A 16,724-nucleotide genomic window follows, 5' to 3' on the forward strand; every position below is an offset into this window, starting at 1 on the left:
ATAAACGATCGTGAAACCATTATCTTATGCGTGTTCATTATCAGAGCGACTCTGGTCCCTGTCCGTCTTTACCTTATATGGTAATCATAACCATATATGTCACAACACAAACATCTATAAATAAACGTTTAGAATGAGTGTAATATGACCATATATGAAGAAAGCGTAATCAAATAACGTGCGAGGGGTACCGAATGGAGAAACAAGAAAAAAACATCGTTGGAATAATCTCCCCTTTTGATTGCACACGAGCTTTCAAACGGTTGAGATCCGGTATTGTATACGTTTCACTTTGTGACCTTGTTTTGAGATCACGAAGTCATTTCGGCGCTTATATATTTCAGTTTTGTTTTTGAACTTGCAATAGCTATCTTTTAATTGTGATTTGGTGTATTTCGACGTTGTAAAGTGTATGATTCAAAGTGGCATTCATTTTCGCGACCAAGTCCTAGTAACTCGGTGTGAGTGAACGAAGGATTTGTGTTTACTTTTCATCTTAAGTTCAACTGTGCGTTTTATTACCCATTTTGTGATCTATTAAAAACACGTGCTTCGCGCATTTGGACACTTACAGTGTGTTTTACACTAGTGCAATAATTGACGCTTTTGATGTGTTTATAGTGACTGTGTGATATTTGCATTGAATGAACACTTACCAGTGGATTGCAATTTTGAGTGACACTTTAATACTAATTATTAAAAAAACAGGTGCTTCGCGCATTTGGACACATTCAGTGTCAGTGCTCCAGCCAGCTTTTCAAAATAGAGGGGAGCTTCCCCAAAAAGGGCACATTTCACGCGTAATTTTGGAAAATAGGGCATTTGGTTATAAATATACTTAAGTATATACATCGGTTATACTATATACTTATTAGTTGTAAACACTTGTGCATTGGATAACTTCACTAATTTTATGCTGTTCCTCATTTTGTGTAATGAAATTACAATAAATATATTACTATCTACATTGGTGCTAAGGAAAACAACTTAGTAGCCAATTTCCTAACCGAATTGGGCTAGCGTCGGACTACACGCATTAGAGATATGTAGATATCATATTTCTTTCTGGTGTGTGTGTGGGGGGGATTTTGATGTTTTTTTATCACCTATCATCATTGTACTGCATGTTAATCTTTCAGGTTCCAGTTTCAGCATCAGTGGCCTTTTAGAAGGAAATGAAATGACAACATGAAATAAATTCAGGGGTTTCACTGGGTCAAAAAAACGTTGTGACTGTAACTACTTAAATTCGTTGCTTTAAATAACTTTGAGCCAATGTTTGTCCACAATAATAATATTAATTAAAACAAAAATCTATATTGACAAATTTAAAGTCTAAACAATGATAAATGTCACCATGAAGTAACATCCAGTCTGGAGATTAAAATGAAACATTGTTATTGTTAATACATGTAATAGGATATATTTATTTCACAACACGTTATTTCAACTTATGTCAACAACGTTGACAGTTTTGTTACGTCGCGAAAATATATGACAATATCAACATTACATTTTACTCGCAGAGTGATAAATCCTCCTTCCAAACAAGTTCTTTATTTGTTGAAATAACAACTGTCTGCCCCTATTCATGTTAAAATTCATCATGAATGAGGACAGACAGTGTTTTAAAGTTCAGAAATAAAATCCAAACACAAATATGTTTTCCACTCCTTAATTTCGGATTAAATATTAAACGCATATTCGCATTAAAAAAAGATGATTAATTTTCAAATGTTCATAGGTATTTTGAATTAAAATCACTATTTTTGCAAACAAAAAATTATAGCCAAAGAATTCAGAAGTTTAAAAAATTCAGTAGTGCTGAGTTTGATTTCATTCGAGTGTGATTGTGCCTAACCAAGCGTGACCTCAGAGATAATCTTTCACAGCATGTTACTATCGTCTGCAACAAAAGGCTAATTAGTGATCTGATAACAAACCATGGCCTTGGGGCTTGTTTGTTCACAATGTGTTGACTTAATACACCCCAGGCAGTCATGTTATCTGTGTATTCATGTCAATGTTTCTGGCGATTTATACGGCCTGAAAGCAGGAATTTAGAGATCAAAAAGGCATTTGACAGAAAAATAGAGGGGCGCTTTTTAAGTGGGCAAATTTTAGAGGGGCGCAGCGCCCCTCTATTTATTGCTAGCTGGAGCACTGAGTGTGTTACACACTAGTGCAATAATTGACACTTTTGACATGTTCATAGTGATATTTGCACTGAACACTGACCAGTGTATTGCAATTTTGACACTTATTGATTATTGAAAACTAGTGCTTTTTAACTTGTGTGACCTTTATTTTTATTAAAGCGTGATTGATCTGTTTTGTTTATATTCTTTTTGTGTAGTTAGATACACATAAGACAAGTTTAGTCGTCCTTATTAGTCTTGTTGCAATAGTATTGTTAAGGTAGTATTTGGGTTGTTAAGACTTGTCTTTTTATAATTAGTAGATTTATTACGCAGGCTCTTTTGAACAGGATGCAGTGTTGTGTCAGGAAGCATTTTCCTTTTATTTTTTCAGGTGCCCAAGACAGGAGAAAAGTGAACCGTATTGCTGGGGACTCCAATGCTCATCGGATTAAGGATATTCTTCCTGATGATATAGCTGTCAAATGCCTGCCAATCTCTGATGAGAATATGTAATGACAATGGTATAGAACAGTAATTACAGTTTCAGGTTTGTTTCTATTAATGGTATCACATGTACACATTTTTCTAAACGTTAAAACGAAATGATTAATGAAATAAACAAAAGGTTACCGTTTAAACGATATCCAAATGTCAGTTATAAAAGCGTCATTGACATCGCATTTCCAAACTGAAAGTAATGATTATTTCCAGAAGTTATATTCAGATCATAACCCATTTGGGCAATGACGTCATATTAAAACCAACTGTTCTTGCCGTTGTTGAGTCATTGGGTACACATTTTCTACTTACATGCCGTAGTATTTTATAACAAAGACAAATAAATATTGATCCCACATTTCTTCAATAAGACTACACCTGTGTAAATTTTTTATTGTTTTCTACCTAACAAGATGTACATAAAAACGAGTATCTGTTTATTAAATTAAAAATGAATGCGGATGAATAAATGTCAGAAAAAATTTCCTCATGCACGTTGTGCTGACGCGCGTCAAATGTTCAAGACAATTCGGGGAATGATCATGCAACAAATAGCTGGAAAATTTTCCCGAGCACTTTGTGCCGACGTGTGTCAAATATTCAAGCCGTCTAGGTCGTACATGGTGTTTTGTTATGTTTACGCTGTTGTGAATAAGGGCCATCTGGCACACATGATACAAATGTATACCAGTCTTTTTTTAACAGCTTTTAATAAGTTTTGCAACATTGTAACGTAATGAACTAAAATGGATTATGTTGATATCAACAGTCGTTTAAATGTTTACTGTTTTTGTAAACATTTTTGAGAAAACACGAAATGCCACCATTTAAACGTGATACTCATAGTTTCTATAAATGATGTAATTATTTCATTTCTTTATACTTAAACAGTTCAAATGTCAAGTCCTAAGCTTCGTATGATTACAGTATTTGTCATCAATATAAAGTTAAACTTATTATGCTGAGGTGCAATTATTGGCATCATTGCGTTTTCTAACTAATTTGCATGGTTATATATTTTATTTAAGCGTGTGGAATATTTTACAGATTGTAGGGAATTGTAATTGCAAACTTTTCATTTTAATCTTGAGGCAAAGCATGAATTTTCCTTGTGTATTCATTCATGTATATTTGTGATTTATTTACACAGACATTCGCCAACTCTGTTTTCAAAGGTGCCAAATTTTCTTGTGATCGTTTTCGCCATGCATTGTTGAGAGACTTGCGGAAGATGGATGTTCAACAGCTGTATCTTCATCTAGGTTCAAATGACATTCTTACGAATGAAGCGGTGTTTTACCGGTACATATACAATTATAAAAAAAAGCTTTGATATTTAAATTTAATGTAGTTGTTTCCCATAACTATATAAATTTGCAAAACTAACATTTTACATGGTTTATTCCTCAATGAGTCATGGAAACTTGCAATCATTTTAGAAGTGTTATCTAGTTTCTAATTTATAAATAAAGCATTTCACAATATTTTCTATTATCCATGTTAATTTGACATTTTATGCTCCCCCAAAAAATTTGGGGGGGAGCATATAGTCGCCGCTTCGTCAGTCCGTCTGTCCGTCCGTGAACAATTTTTGTCCGGGCTATTTCTCAGCAACTAAAGGCCGGAATTCAATGAAACTTAATGGGAAGCTTCACTATTAAGAGGAAATGTGCATATTATCAGCGGGTTTTGGTCGGATGATTTGTCACAGAGTTATGGCCCTTTTAAATTTTTTATTAACTGTACATATAGTGCAATTCTTGTCCGGGCTATTTCTCAGCAATTAATGACCGGAATTCAATGAAACTTTATGGGAAGATTTACTACCAAGAGGAGATGTGCATATTATCAGCGGGTTCTGGTCGGATGATTTTTCACAGAGTTATGGCCCTTTGAAATTTTCCATTTACTGTACATATAGTGCAATTCTTGTCCGGGCTATTTCTCAGCAACTAATGACTGGAATTCAATGAAACTTTATGGGAAGCATCACTACCAAGAGGAGATGTGCATATTATCAGCGGGTTCTGGTCGGATGATTTTTCACAGAGTTATGGCCCTTTGAAATTTTCCATTGTACATATAGAGCAATTCTTGTCCGAGCAATTTCTCAGCAACTAATGACGGGAATTCAATGAAACTTTATGGGAAGCTTCACTACCAACAGGAGATGTGCATATTATCAGCCGGTTCTCGTCGGATGATTTTCCACAGAGTTATGGCCATTTGAAATTTTCCATTGTACATATAGTGCAATTCTTGTCCGAGCTATTTCTCAGCAACTTATTACATGAATTCAATGAAATTTTATGGGAAGCTTCACTACCAACAGGAGATGTGCATATTATAAGCCGGTTATGGTCGGATGATTTTTCACAGAGTTATGGCCCTTTGAAATTTTCTAATAACTGTACATATAGTGCAATTCTTGTCCGGGCTATTTCTCCCCAACTACTGACTGGAATACAATAAAGCTTTATGGGAAGCTTAACTACCTTGAGGAGATGCGCATGTTATTAGTGGGTTCTGGTTAGATGATTTATTTACAGAGTTATGGCCCTTTGAAATTTTTAAGTTACTAAACCATCCATTGTATTATTTTGTCCAAAGTTATGCCCCTCAAGACGTTTCCTTTTATCTGAATATATAGTGCAATATTGTGACAAAAAAACCTTTGTGGAGCATCACCCGTCTCAAACGGTTTCTTGTTTCATTATTTGCTGTCTACAATTAATTTTACATGAAATAGCAAATGTTTTATTTATGCGCATAATATTAACAATATAATTATACATATTTGTTTATGTAACTATTTTGATAGGTAAGTCAGTCTGCAAAGAAAAAGAACACATTTGTATATATTTTACTCCACATTTTTTATGCCCCCTTTCGAAGAAAAGAGGGTATATAGTTTTCGCACTGTCTGTCTGTCTGTCACACTTTTCTTGTCCGCTCTCTAATTCAAATAGTTTTCATCTGATCTTTACCAAACTTGGTCAGAAGTTGTATCTAGGCAATATCTAGGTCAAGCTCGAATATGGGCCATGCCGGGTCAAAAACTAGACCATGGGGTCACTTAGTGCATTTTAAGGTTTAAGCATGGTGTCTGCTCTCTAATTGAAGTAGTTTTCATCTGATCTTTACCAAACTTGGTCAGAAGTTGTATCAAGACAACATCTAGGTCATGTTCGAATATGGGTCATGCCTGGTCAAAAACTAGGTCACGGGGTCACTTAGTGCATTTCAAGGATTAAGTATGGTTTTCGCTCTCTAGTTTGGGACTTATTTTGCATTTCTAAATTAACGTTTTTTATGCCGCCGAAGGAGGGCATATAGTGATCGCACTGTCCTTCCGTCTGTTTATCTGATGTCTGTCTGTCCGTCCGTCTTACTTTGTGTTTAGGTTTCGAAAAATGCTCATAACTTCTTTTGTCGCTTCAGATGTAACATTCATATTTGATATGCATGTGTACATGGACAAGGCCTTTCCATACGCACACAAATTTTTACCCCATGACCTTGACCTTAGGGTCCGTGTTTAGGGTTCAAAAAATGCATTCAGATTTCGAAAAATGCTCATAATTTCTATCAAAGCATTTATTGGGGGCATACGTCATCCTATGGAGACAGATCTTGTTTAACAATTTAATTGAAAATAATATGTTGTCAACATGAAGTGTATATATGCAAGATCACATTCCCAGTGACAACAACTCTTTAATTGTTGACTGTATTTTAGCTGGACTATTATATATGAAATATATATAGTGGAGCTATCCTACTCACCCCGGCGTTGGCGTTTCCGTGAGCGTGCAAATGTTAAAGTTTGCGTACTACTTCAAATATTTTCAATGTCCATTGACATATTGCTTTCATATTTTGCATACTTGTTTACCAACATGATCCCAACCTATAAACAAGAGCAGACCACTGTATCAAGCATTTTGACAGAATTATTGCCCCTTTTATACTTAGAATATGCATATTAATTATTATTGATAAATCTATGTTAAATTGTGCGTACTACCCCAAATATTTCCTATGTCCTTTAACATATTGCTTTGTTATATTGCATACTTGTTTACCAACATGACCTTTAACCTACAAACAAGAGGAGACCACTTAATCAAGCATTTTGATAGAATTACGGCCCCTTTTATACTCAGAATATGCATATCATTGATAAATCTATGTTAAAGTTTGCGTACTACCCCAAATATTTCCTATGTCCTTTGACATATTGCTATTATATTTTGCATACTTGTTTACCAACATGACCCCAACCTATAAACAAGATTAGACCACTGAATCAAGCATTTTGATAGAATTATGGCCCCTTTTTTACTTTGAGAATTGGACATTTTGCTTAAATTCACATAACTTCTTTATTTATGATAAGATTTTATTAATACTTTGACAAAACAGCACTTACCTGAATACCACAATGGATTCCACCCGTGCAATACCAGTGCTCCAGCTAGGCCTCAATCGAAGGGCGCCCCGCCCTGCACTCCCGAACCTCCGCCCTGACCTTCCTAGGGCCCCCCCTGCCCTTAAATTTTTTTTTTTTTTTTTAAATTTTTTTTTTTACATATGATGATTAATAAATCTCTTATTAAAATACATTGTAATTAATTTATTCCTCATTGTAGTAATTAAATTTGAATTGTTTAATGACAATGGGAATAATTCATTCTTACAATTATTGATAACACATAAATTAACATGCATGAGGAAGCATTCTAGAAACGCCCGCGCGCTCGAAAGTGCCCTTTTGACAAAATACTGCGCGTCCAAAGTGCCCTTTTGACAAAAAATCCCCCTGCCCTTTTTAAATCCTAGCTGCAGCACTGCAATACCCCACGCCCCAACCCAGAATCCCTGCCCCCCCCCCACCCCCCCAAATTTTTTGTTTTCCTTTTTTTATTTTTGAAAGATCGTCAGATCGTCTAATAAATGACCACACCCCATGTTATACCCCCCTCTCAACCCCCCTACCCCCTCCCCAAATTTTTATTTTTTTTCCTTTTTTTATTTTTAAAAGATCATCTAATAAATTATTGAATATGAACAATTTCCCCATGATGGCTTACGTTATACTGTCAAGCACTCGAATAGTCGAGGGCGCTGTCCTCTGACAGCTCTTGTTATCTATTTTTATTAATGAAAATGATTGTATTGAAATAATTTCAGAGATGTAGCTGACTTGTGCGATTTGGTGCATCAGGTCATTCCAGACACTGAGGTTGTCTTTTGCAAAGTTTTCTGAATAAAATACATTGAATTTAGTGGTTTGATAAAAATAGAAAATGCCCAGAGCCAGTAGCACTGACACTTGCAGTGTGATATAAGAAATGGCAAAAATATTTTGAACCTTCTCCCATAACAGATATCTCCCTGTTAGCTAACAAACGTTTTTTTGACTGATAGTTCAGTCACATAAATGTGAGGGGACTGTCAGGATGTTTTTTTTTAAATAATAATTATTGATTAAGTGACAAGAAAATATTGAAATTGTGTTCATTGTTATTTGAACTGACTTTAAGAAAGTATTGAAATTGTGTACATTGTTATTTGAACTTACTTGCTTACATTACGTGCATTTTAAGGATTAAGTATGGTGTCCGCTCTCTAGTTTGGGACTTATTTTGCATTTCTGGATTAACTTTTTTTATGCCGCCGAAGGAGGGCATATAGTGATCGAACTGTCCTTCTGTCTGTTTGTCTGATGTCTGTCTGTCCGTCACACTTTGTGTTTAGGTTTCGAAAAAAGCTCATAACTTCTTTTGTCGCTTCAGATGTAACATTCATATTTGATATGCATGTGTATATGGACAACGCCTTTCCATACCCACACAAATTTTCACCCCATGACCTTGACCTTAGGGTCCGCGTTTAGGGTTCGAAAAATGCTCATAATTTCTATCAAAGCATTTATTGGGGGCATACGTCATCCTATGGAGACAGCTCTTGTTTAACAATTTAATTGAAAATAATATATATGTTTTCTTATCTAAGTTAATGTCAAAGTTCTTGTTTAGTAGGTATTTATTGGTTAAAATGATGAAAAATAAATGTTTAATATATTTTTATGTTTCACAAAGTTTTATATTTAAAGGAGGCGCACAATCGGTGTCCAGAATGCAGGGTTATTTGCTCCAACGAAGACGCTTTGCTGAGCCACTTCTGCAGTCGCCACATCAAGCAACTAGAGACTGGAAAAGAGAGTAAAATTAAGCTGATAGGCTCACCAATGGTATGACTTTAAATCACTAACTTGTGTTTGCTTGACAAGCATTTTATGTACAAATAAAGTAACAAAAAAAGGAGGTCAACACATGCACTTTCCCATATAAAGCTTTCTGTATCTTTTAGCAACTAATTACACGATTTTGTGTTGACATACTCAATATGATAGTTATAGCCCTATATAACTGGTATGTTCATTTTAGTTAATCTTTCTATTTTATTAAACCTTTTTGTTTTAGCTAGATTGCTTGAAAAACACAACCAGGATTATTGTTATGCCCCCGGATCGAAAGATCGGGGGTATATTGTTTTTGGCCTGTCTGTCATTGTATGTGTCCATGTGTGTGTGTGTGTGTGTGTCCCAAAACTTTAACCAAAACTTTAACCTTCATATTAACTTTTGCAATATTGAACATAGCAACTTGATTTTTGGCATGCATGTGTATCTCATGGAGCTGCACATTTTGAGTGGTGAAAGGTCAAAGTCAAGGTCATCCTTCAAGGTCAAAGGTCAAAAAAAATAATTCAAAAACTTTAACCAAAACTTTAACCTTCTTCATAACTTTTGCAATATTGAACGTAGCAACTTGATATTTGGCATGCATGTGTATCTCATGGAGCTGCACATTTTGAGTGGTGAAAGATCAAGGTCATCCTTAAAGGTCAAAGGTAAAAAAAAAAATCAAAGTGGCGCATTAGGGGGCATTGTGTTTCTGACAACCACATTTCTTGTTAGCATTGTCTTACCCCTGTTACATGCAATGTACATGTGGCTTATTAAATTGGAAACCCTGGTTTGCATGAGAATATTTTGCAAAACATAGTTGAAAAAACATACATGTATACAAACTTAGTCATTACTGTTAGTATAATGAGCACCTCTATTTCTGAATATTTTGATTGGATGGTTATGGGCCTTTATGCGTGTGTCACATTTATGTATGTGAAAGTGTGTAATTAGACAAAAGAATTTATATTTTTTTATTTTTTGGGTAACAATCACTTATTTTAGAGTTATTTATAAGTAAATCTTACAGATTGCATCTGCTAATAATGAACTCAACGAAGTCAGCTCAAGGAAGTGGAAGGCATGCTTGGAAAATAGAAGTTTCCATTATGAAGGCAAATTTTAGTATATTTCAAATTTGTAACCAAATGATCTTGAATGAAAATTTGATTGAACATTTGTTATCTGTCAAGAGAAACAGTTTGAAGTGAATGAATTAAGTATTGCCTATTGTCTATAAGTTAATTGTGTGACCTGAACCCTGTGAGGGATAGTACTTATTTTTATACGCCGGTTTTGAAAAAACGGGACGTATTATAGTTTCACCCTTGGCGGGCGGCGGCGTCCATAACAGTGTCCACTCTCTAATTCAAATAGTTTTCATCTGATCTTCACCAAACTTGGTCAGAAGTTGTATCTAGACAATATCTAGGTCAAGTTTGAATATGGGTCATGCCAGGTCAAAAACTAGGTCACGGGGTCACTTAGTGCATTTGAAGGATTTAGCATTGGTGGCTCTCTAATTGGAGTAGTTTTCATCTGATCTTTACCAAATTTGGTCATAAGTTGTGTGTAAATGATATATAGGTCAAGTTCAAATATGGGTTATGCCGGGTCAAAAACTAGGTCGCGAGGTCACTTAGAGCATTTCATGCATTTCGCATGGTGTCTGCTCTCTAATTGAAGTAGTTTTCATCCAATCTTCACAAACTTTGGTCAGAAGTTTTATCTAGACAATATCTAAGTCAAGTTCAATTATGGGTCATGCCGGGTCAAAAACAAGGTCAGGGGTTCACTTAGTACATTTCAAGGATTAAGCATGGTGTCCGCTCTCAAATTGAAGTAGTTATCATCCGATCTTCACCAAATTTGGTCAGAAATTGTGTCAAAATGTTATCTAGGTCAAGTTCAAATATGGGTCACGCCAGGTCAAAAACTAGGTCACGAGGTTACTTAGTGCATTTCAAGCATTTAGCACGGTGTCCACTCTCTTATTGAAGTAGTTTTTATCTGATCTTCAACAAATGTGGTCAGAAGTTGTATCTAGACAATATCTAGTTCAAGTTCAAATATGGGTCATGCTGGGTCAAAAACTAGTTCACAGGGTGCATTTCAAGGATTTAGCATGGTGTAAGCTCTTTAATTGAAAGAGTTTTCATCCGATCTTCACCAAATTTGGGCAGAAGTTGTGTCTTAATGATATCTAAGTCAAGTTCAGATATAGGTCATGCCGGGTCGAAAACTAGGTCCCTTAGTGCATTTCCAGCGTTTAGCATGGTGTCCAAAACCTTCAAACGGGTGTATCTTGTGACAGTTTAGCACTCTTGTTTATTACATTAAAGCCACACACCTTGAAATGAAATACATGTTACTCAGTACATATAGATGCAATTTGAAAGTGTGCAAAATTGTCATTAAATCTATAGCCTAGTTAGCAAGTAATTTATTTTTTTTTATTTTAAAACTGAATGTATGATTTGTATACGTACATGTTCAATTCGAGAAACACAATTATTTTTAAGTTTTAAAGCACAAGAAAGACGGATTTCTACCTTGCAACCACCAGATATATTCTAATTGGCAAAGATAAAATATGTTTCTTATTTATATCCAAATTTACTATGCCAGATATTTCATTTCAAGGTGTGTGGCTTTAAGGAATGTTTTTTAAATGGGTATATTACCAAGATCTGCACAGCCAGGGTGATATTAACCTTCAGATGTTAAAGCTTTCTAAGAATTTTAAGGCTTGCCTTTTATACTTGAAATGATAAATCATTAACATGTTTTGTTCTTTAGGAACATACAAACATTTCCCACCCACCATGTGGATCAAGATGTTTGGGCTGATGATTCTGGGTCGTATGTGTGGACAAGGTGGTCTTCATTACATCATGATACAGCTGTGTATTCAACAACATGTTAACCTGTCCCAGCGGATGTTGATGCTCTTAAATGATGTTGAGAAAAATCCAGGACCGGTACTTTATGACAAAATATACATCGTTTATTGAATAACTCTATATATTTATTTTAACATTAAAGTGATTTTTTTCTTGCATTTTTGTGCCTTTTGTTACTGAGAACTATTTTATCATATGTTGGTGATTGAAACCCAGGACCTGTAAGTGCTTCTTAATATTTGCAACAAATGACAAATCATGTTAAGTTTTTGAAACATCTGTTTTTTGTTCAGTTAAAGGACATATTGAACCCACTAATTGCTAAGTTAACTTAGATGCATCAAGTTTTTATTGATGATTTCTACTTTCTGTTGAATCATTATCCTTTCCAAAGCCAGAGAGATATAGTGTTGGCGTTTTCCATCGGCAGTCTGTCAGTCCATCCATCTGTTTGTTACAAACATTTTAGGGCTTCATATCATGAATTTAATAAGATTTCAACATGGAAAAATAAGTGTATGCCATATTCATACAATAGTGCAAATTTACTTGTTTTCTTTCTTTTTAGATTAGTTATTAACAGAAGAACAGAACAGTAACATACTTTTATTACATTAACAGAGGCTCTGATTAGATGTGTATCTGCGTAAAGAACTCATAGAAAATATCAATATATAGATAAATAAAACAAAAATAGAGTTAAACAAATCATGGTGAAATCCACAATACACACCAAGAGCTATTAGTAGGCTTATCTCCATTGACTTATTTCACAGTAAATCTCTTTTTTTTGCCTTTTCATTAACATTTCAATCAAAAATAACATTTGTGAAAAACTTAGTCAATGATTATAACTAAAGTTAAAAATGTGGACACTGTAAGTTAATTGACTTTGGCTTCCAATCTGCAGTTTACAAAGTTGCTTGTTATAGGAGTATTCGTGCAAATGGATATCCTGCAAGGAAGACTTCCACTCCATAGGACAGCAAGATGCACATATCATCTCTCATGTGGTTCAAGAGAAATGCTGTAGATGGGGAGACTGTACCAAAGTCCTGAGCTTTAATAGTCTAGAAATCCATGAACTTAAACATCTCTATGATGTGAGTTTAGCACTGTGTATGAACTGGTGTTGCTTCATTTTCTGCATATCTTTATCTCAGTCTTCTCTAGTTTTGATGGTCAAATACATATTGTCTGCCAGTTTTTTTCCCCCAATACTGCCGTTCATCGTTTGCTTGCATCAAGAGTTTTAAAAGAAATTAAAACTCATTTGTTTAGTTAGAATCTTATGAAAGACTTAAATGGCCATGTTTAATACAATTGTATAACAACATATACGAGCTAAAAAAATAGTTGGAATACCCGGTATACAACTCGCTAGTATGGTACTGGCTTGATACGGCATTACTTATATAAAGGCATGGGGTATTAGGATATACCCGGTATATGACTCGCTAGTATAGTCCTGGGTTGGTACGGCATTACTTACATACGAGCATGGGGTAGTAGTATATACCCGCTATGGCTCGCTAGTATAGTACTGGCTTGATACGGCATTACTTTTATACGAGCATGGGGTAGTAGGATATACCCGGTATATGACTCGTTAGTATAGTACTGGCTTGATACGGCATTACTTATATACGAGCATGGGGTAGTAGGGTATACCCGGTATATGACTCGCTAGTTTAGTACTGGCTTGAAACGGCATTACTTATATACGACCATGGGGTAGTAGTATATACCCGCTATGACTCGCTAGTATAGTACTGGCTTGATACGGCATTACTTATACCGGGTATACGAGCATGGGGTAGTAGGATATTTCCGGTATATGACTCGCTAGTAAAGTACTGGCTTGATACGGCATTACTTATATACGAGTATGGGGTATTAGGATATACCCGTTATATAACTCGCTAGTATAGTACCGGCTTGATACGGCATTACTTTTATACCAGCATGGGGTAGAAGGTAATACCCGGTATATAACTCGCTAGTATAGTACTGGCTTGAAACGACATTACTTATATACGAGCATGGGGTAGTAGGATATACCCGCTATATAACTCGCTAGTTTAGTACCGGCTTGATACGGCATTACTTATATAAAGGCATGGGGTAGTAGGATATACCCGGTATATGACTCGCAGGTATAGTACTGGCTTGATACGGCATTACTTATATACGAGCAAGGGGTAGTAGGATATACCCGCTATGACTCGCTAGTATAGTACTGGCTTGATACGGCATTACTAATATACGAGCATGGGGTAGTAGGATATATCCGGTATATGACTCGCTAGTTTAGTACCGGCTTGATACGGCATTACTTATATAAAGGCATGGGGTAGTAGGATATACCCGGTATATGACTCGCTAGTATAGTACTGGCTTGATACGGCATTACTTATATACGAGCATGGGGTAGTAGGATATACCCGCTATATAACTCGCTAGTATAGTACTGGCTTGATACGGCATTACTAATATACGAGCATGGGGTAGAAGGATATATCCGGTATATGACTCGCTAGTATAGTACTGGCTTGATACGGCATTACTAATATAAAGACATGGGGTAGTAGGATATACCCGGTATATGACTCGCTAGTATAGTACTGGCTTGATACGGCATTACTTATATACGAGCATGGGGTAGTAGGATATACCCGCTATATAACTCGCTAGTATAGTACTGGCTTGATACGGCATTACTAATATACGAGCATGGGGTAGTAGGATATATCCGGTATATGACTCGCTAGTATAGTACTGGCTTGATACGGCATTACTAATATAAAGGCATGGGGTAGTAGGATATACCCGGTATATGACTCGCTAGTATAGTACTGGCTTGATACGGCATTACTTATATACGAGCATGGGGTAGTAGGATATACCCGCTATATAACTCGCTAGTATAGTACTGGCTTGATACGGCATTACTTATATACGAGCATGGGGTAGTAGGATATATCCGGTATATGACTCGCTAGTATAGTACTGGCTTGATACGGCATTACTTATATACGAGCATGGGGTAGTAGGATATATCCGGTATATGACTCGCTAGTATAGTACTGGCTTGATACGGCATTACTTTTATACGAGCATGGGGTAGTAGGATATATCCGGTATATGACTCGCTAGTATAGTACTGGCTTGATACGGCATTACTTATATACGAGCATAGGGTAGTAGGGTATACCCGGTATATGACTCGCTATTATAGTACTTGCTTGATACGGCATTACTTATATACGACCATGGGGTAGTAGGATATACCCGGTATATAACTCGCTAATGTAGTACTGGCTTGATACGGCATTACTTATACGAGCATGGGGTAGTTGGATATACCCGGTATAAGACTCGTTTACCAGCATGGGGTAGTAGGATATACCCGGTACATAACTCGCTAGTATAGTACTGGCTTGATACGGCATTACTTATATACCAGCATGGGGTAGTAGGATATACCCGGTACATAACTCGCTAGTATAGTACTGGCTTGATACAGTATTACTTATATACCAGCATGGGGTAGTAGGATATACCCGCTATATTACTCGCTAGTATAGTACTGGCTTGATACGGCATTACTTATATACGAACATGGGGTAGTAGGGTATACCCGGTATATGACTCGCTAGTATAGTACTGGCTTGGTACGGCATTACTTATATATAAGCATGGGGTAGTAGTATATACCCGCTATGACTCGCTAGTATAGTACCGGCTTGATACGGCATTACTAATGTACGAGCATGGGGTAGTAGGATATATCCGGTATATGACTCGCTAGTATAGTACTGGCTTGATACGGCATTACTTATATACGAGCATGGGGTAGGAGGATATACCCGCTATATAACTCGCTAGTATAGTACTGGCTTGATACGGCATTACTTATATACGAGCATGGGTAGTAGGATATATCCGATACATGACTCGCTAGTATAGTACTGGCTTGATACGGCATTACTTATATACGAGCATGGGGTAGTAGTATATACAATGGCTGTTTGTAAAACATGCATGCCCCCCATATGGGCTGTCAGTTGTAGAGGCAGCCATTGTGTGAATACGTTTTTGTCACTGTGACCGTTGACCTAGTGACCTGAAAATCAATAGGGGTCATCTGCCAGTCATGATCAATGTTCCTATGAAGTTTCATGATCCTTAGTTTCATGATCCTAGGCCTAAGCATTCTTGAGTTACCTTCCTGAAACCATTTTATTATTTGGAATAACTGTTACCTTGACCTAGTAACCTGAAAATCAAGATGGGTCATCTGCCAGTCATGATCAATGTACCAATGAAGTTTCATGATCCTAGGCCTAAGCGTTCTCAAGTTATCATCCGGAAATCATCTGATGGACGGACCGACCGACCGACATGTGGAAAACAATATACCCCCTCTTCTTCGAAGGGGTGCATAATTAGAGAGTGGACACCATGCTCAAAGTTTAAAACGCACTAAGTGACCCCTTGGCCTTGATTTTGACCCGGCATTACCCATATTCGAACTTGACCTAGACATCATATAGATACAACATCTGACCAAGTTTGGTGAAGATCGGGTAAAAACAACTTGAATTAGAGAGCGGACACTTAATACGGACCGACAGACAAGACAGGCAGACGGACCGACAAACTTCGTTTGTGGGGGTATAAAAATGTATTAATAATGCTCCTGGTATTTCATTTCTGCGTATTTTAGTCTTATATACAATATGTAAAGTTTCTATTAAGTGCATTATTCCAATTTACTATTCATGACACTAACTTCTACGTTATAAACAAATACTTTCAGATCATTTGCTGTTATTTGTAACTGAACGAGCAAAGAAAAAAATCTTACGTTTTGAATAACTAATAAATCCTTCCAACAATAAGCATTTTTCCTTGTGACTTGAC

General features: G+C 36.2%; 1 protein-coding gene across 9 annotated transcripts; it reads left to right on the forward strand.

The window, feature by feature from the left end:
* Positions 1–131: 131 nt before the first annotated feature.
* On the forward strand, positions 132–16,702 carry LOC127834367 (uncharacterized). 9 transcript variants are annotated; one of them, XM_052360149.1, is made up of 8 exons: positions 132–273; positions 2,533–2,688; positions 3,790–3,941; positions 7,833–7,884; positions 8,758–8,895; positions 9,926–10,010; positions 11,695–11,876; positions 12,731–16,702. In XM_052360149.1, the coding sequence occupies exons 3-8, from the start codon at positions 3,871–3,873 to the stop codon at positions 13,052–13,054; spliced, it is 852 nt and encodes a 283-aa protein (XP_052216109.1). In that variant the 5' UTR covers positions 132–273; positions 2,533–2,688; positions 3,790–3,870; the 3' UTR covers positions 13,055–16,702. The 9 variants fall into 9 exon arrangements, with proteins under 9 accessions (XP_052216109.1, XP_052216110.1, XP_052216105.1 ...); XM_052360150.1 differs by having other exon boundaries at positions 3,815–3,941; XM_052360145.1 differs by having other exon boundaries at positions 2,533–2,662.
* The last annotated feature ends 22 nt before the right edge of the window (positions 16,703–16,724 follow it).

This window comes from Dreissena polymorpha, chromosome 6, assembly GCF_020536995.1.
Source record: "Dreissena polymorpha isolate Duluth1 chromosome 6, UMN_Dpol_1.0, whole genome shotgun sequence".
In the NCBI taxonomy this organism is placed as follows: domain Eukaryota; kingdom Metazoa; phylum Mollusca; class Bivalvia; order Myida; family Dreissenidae; genus Dreissena; species Dreissena polymorpha.

Coding starts and splice junctions, on each gene's coding strand:
- LOC127834367 (XM_052360143.1), top strand. CDS start 3,763: ATGTATATTTGTGATTTATTTACACAGACATTCGCCAACTCTGTTTTC. Junction 3,942..7,832: donor AATGAAGCGGTGTTTTACCG/GTACATATACAA, acceptor AAATAATTTCAG/AGATGTAGCTGACTTGTGCG. Junction 7,885..8,757: donor AGGTCATTCCAGACACTGAG/GTTGTCTTTTGC, acceptor TTATATTTAAAG/GAGGCGCACAATCGGTGTCC.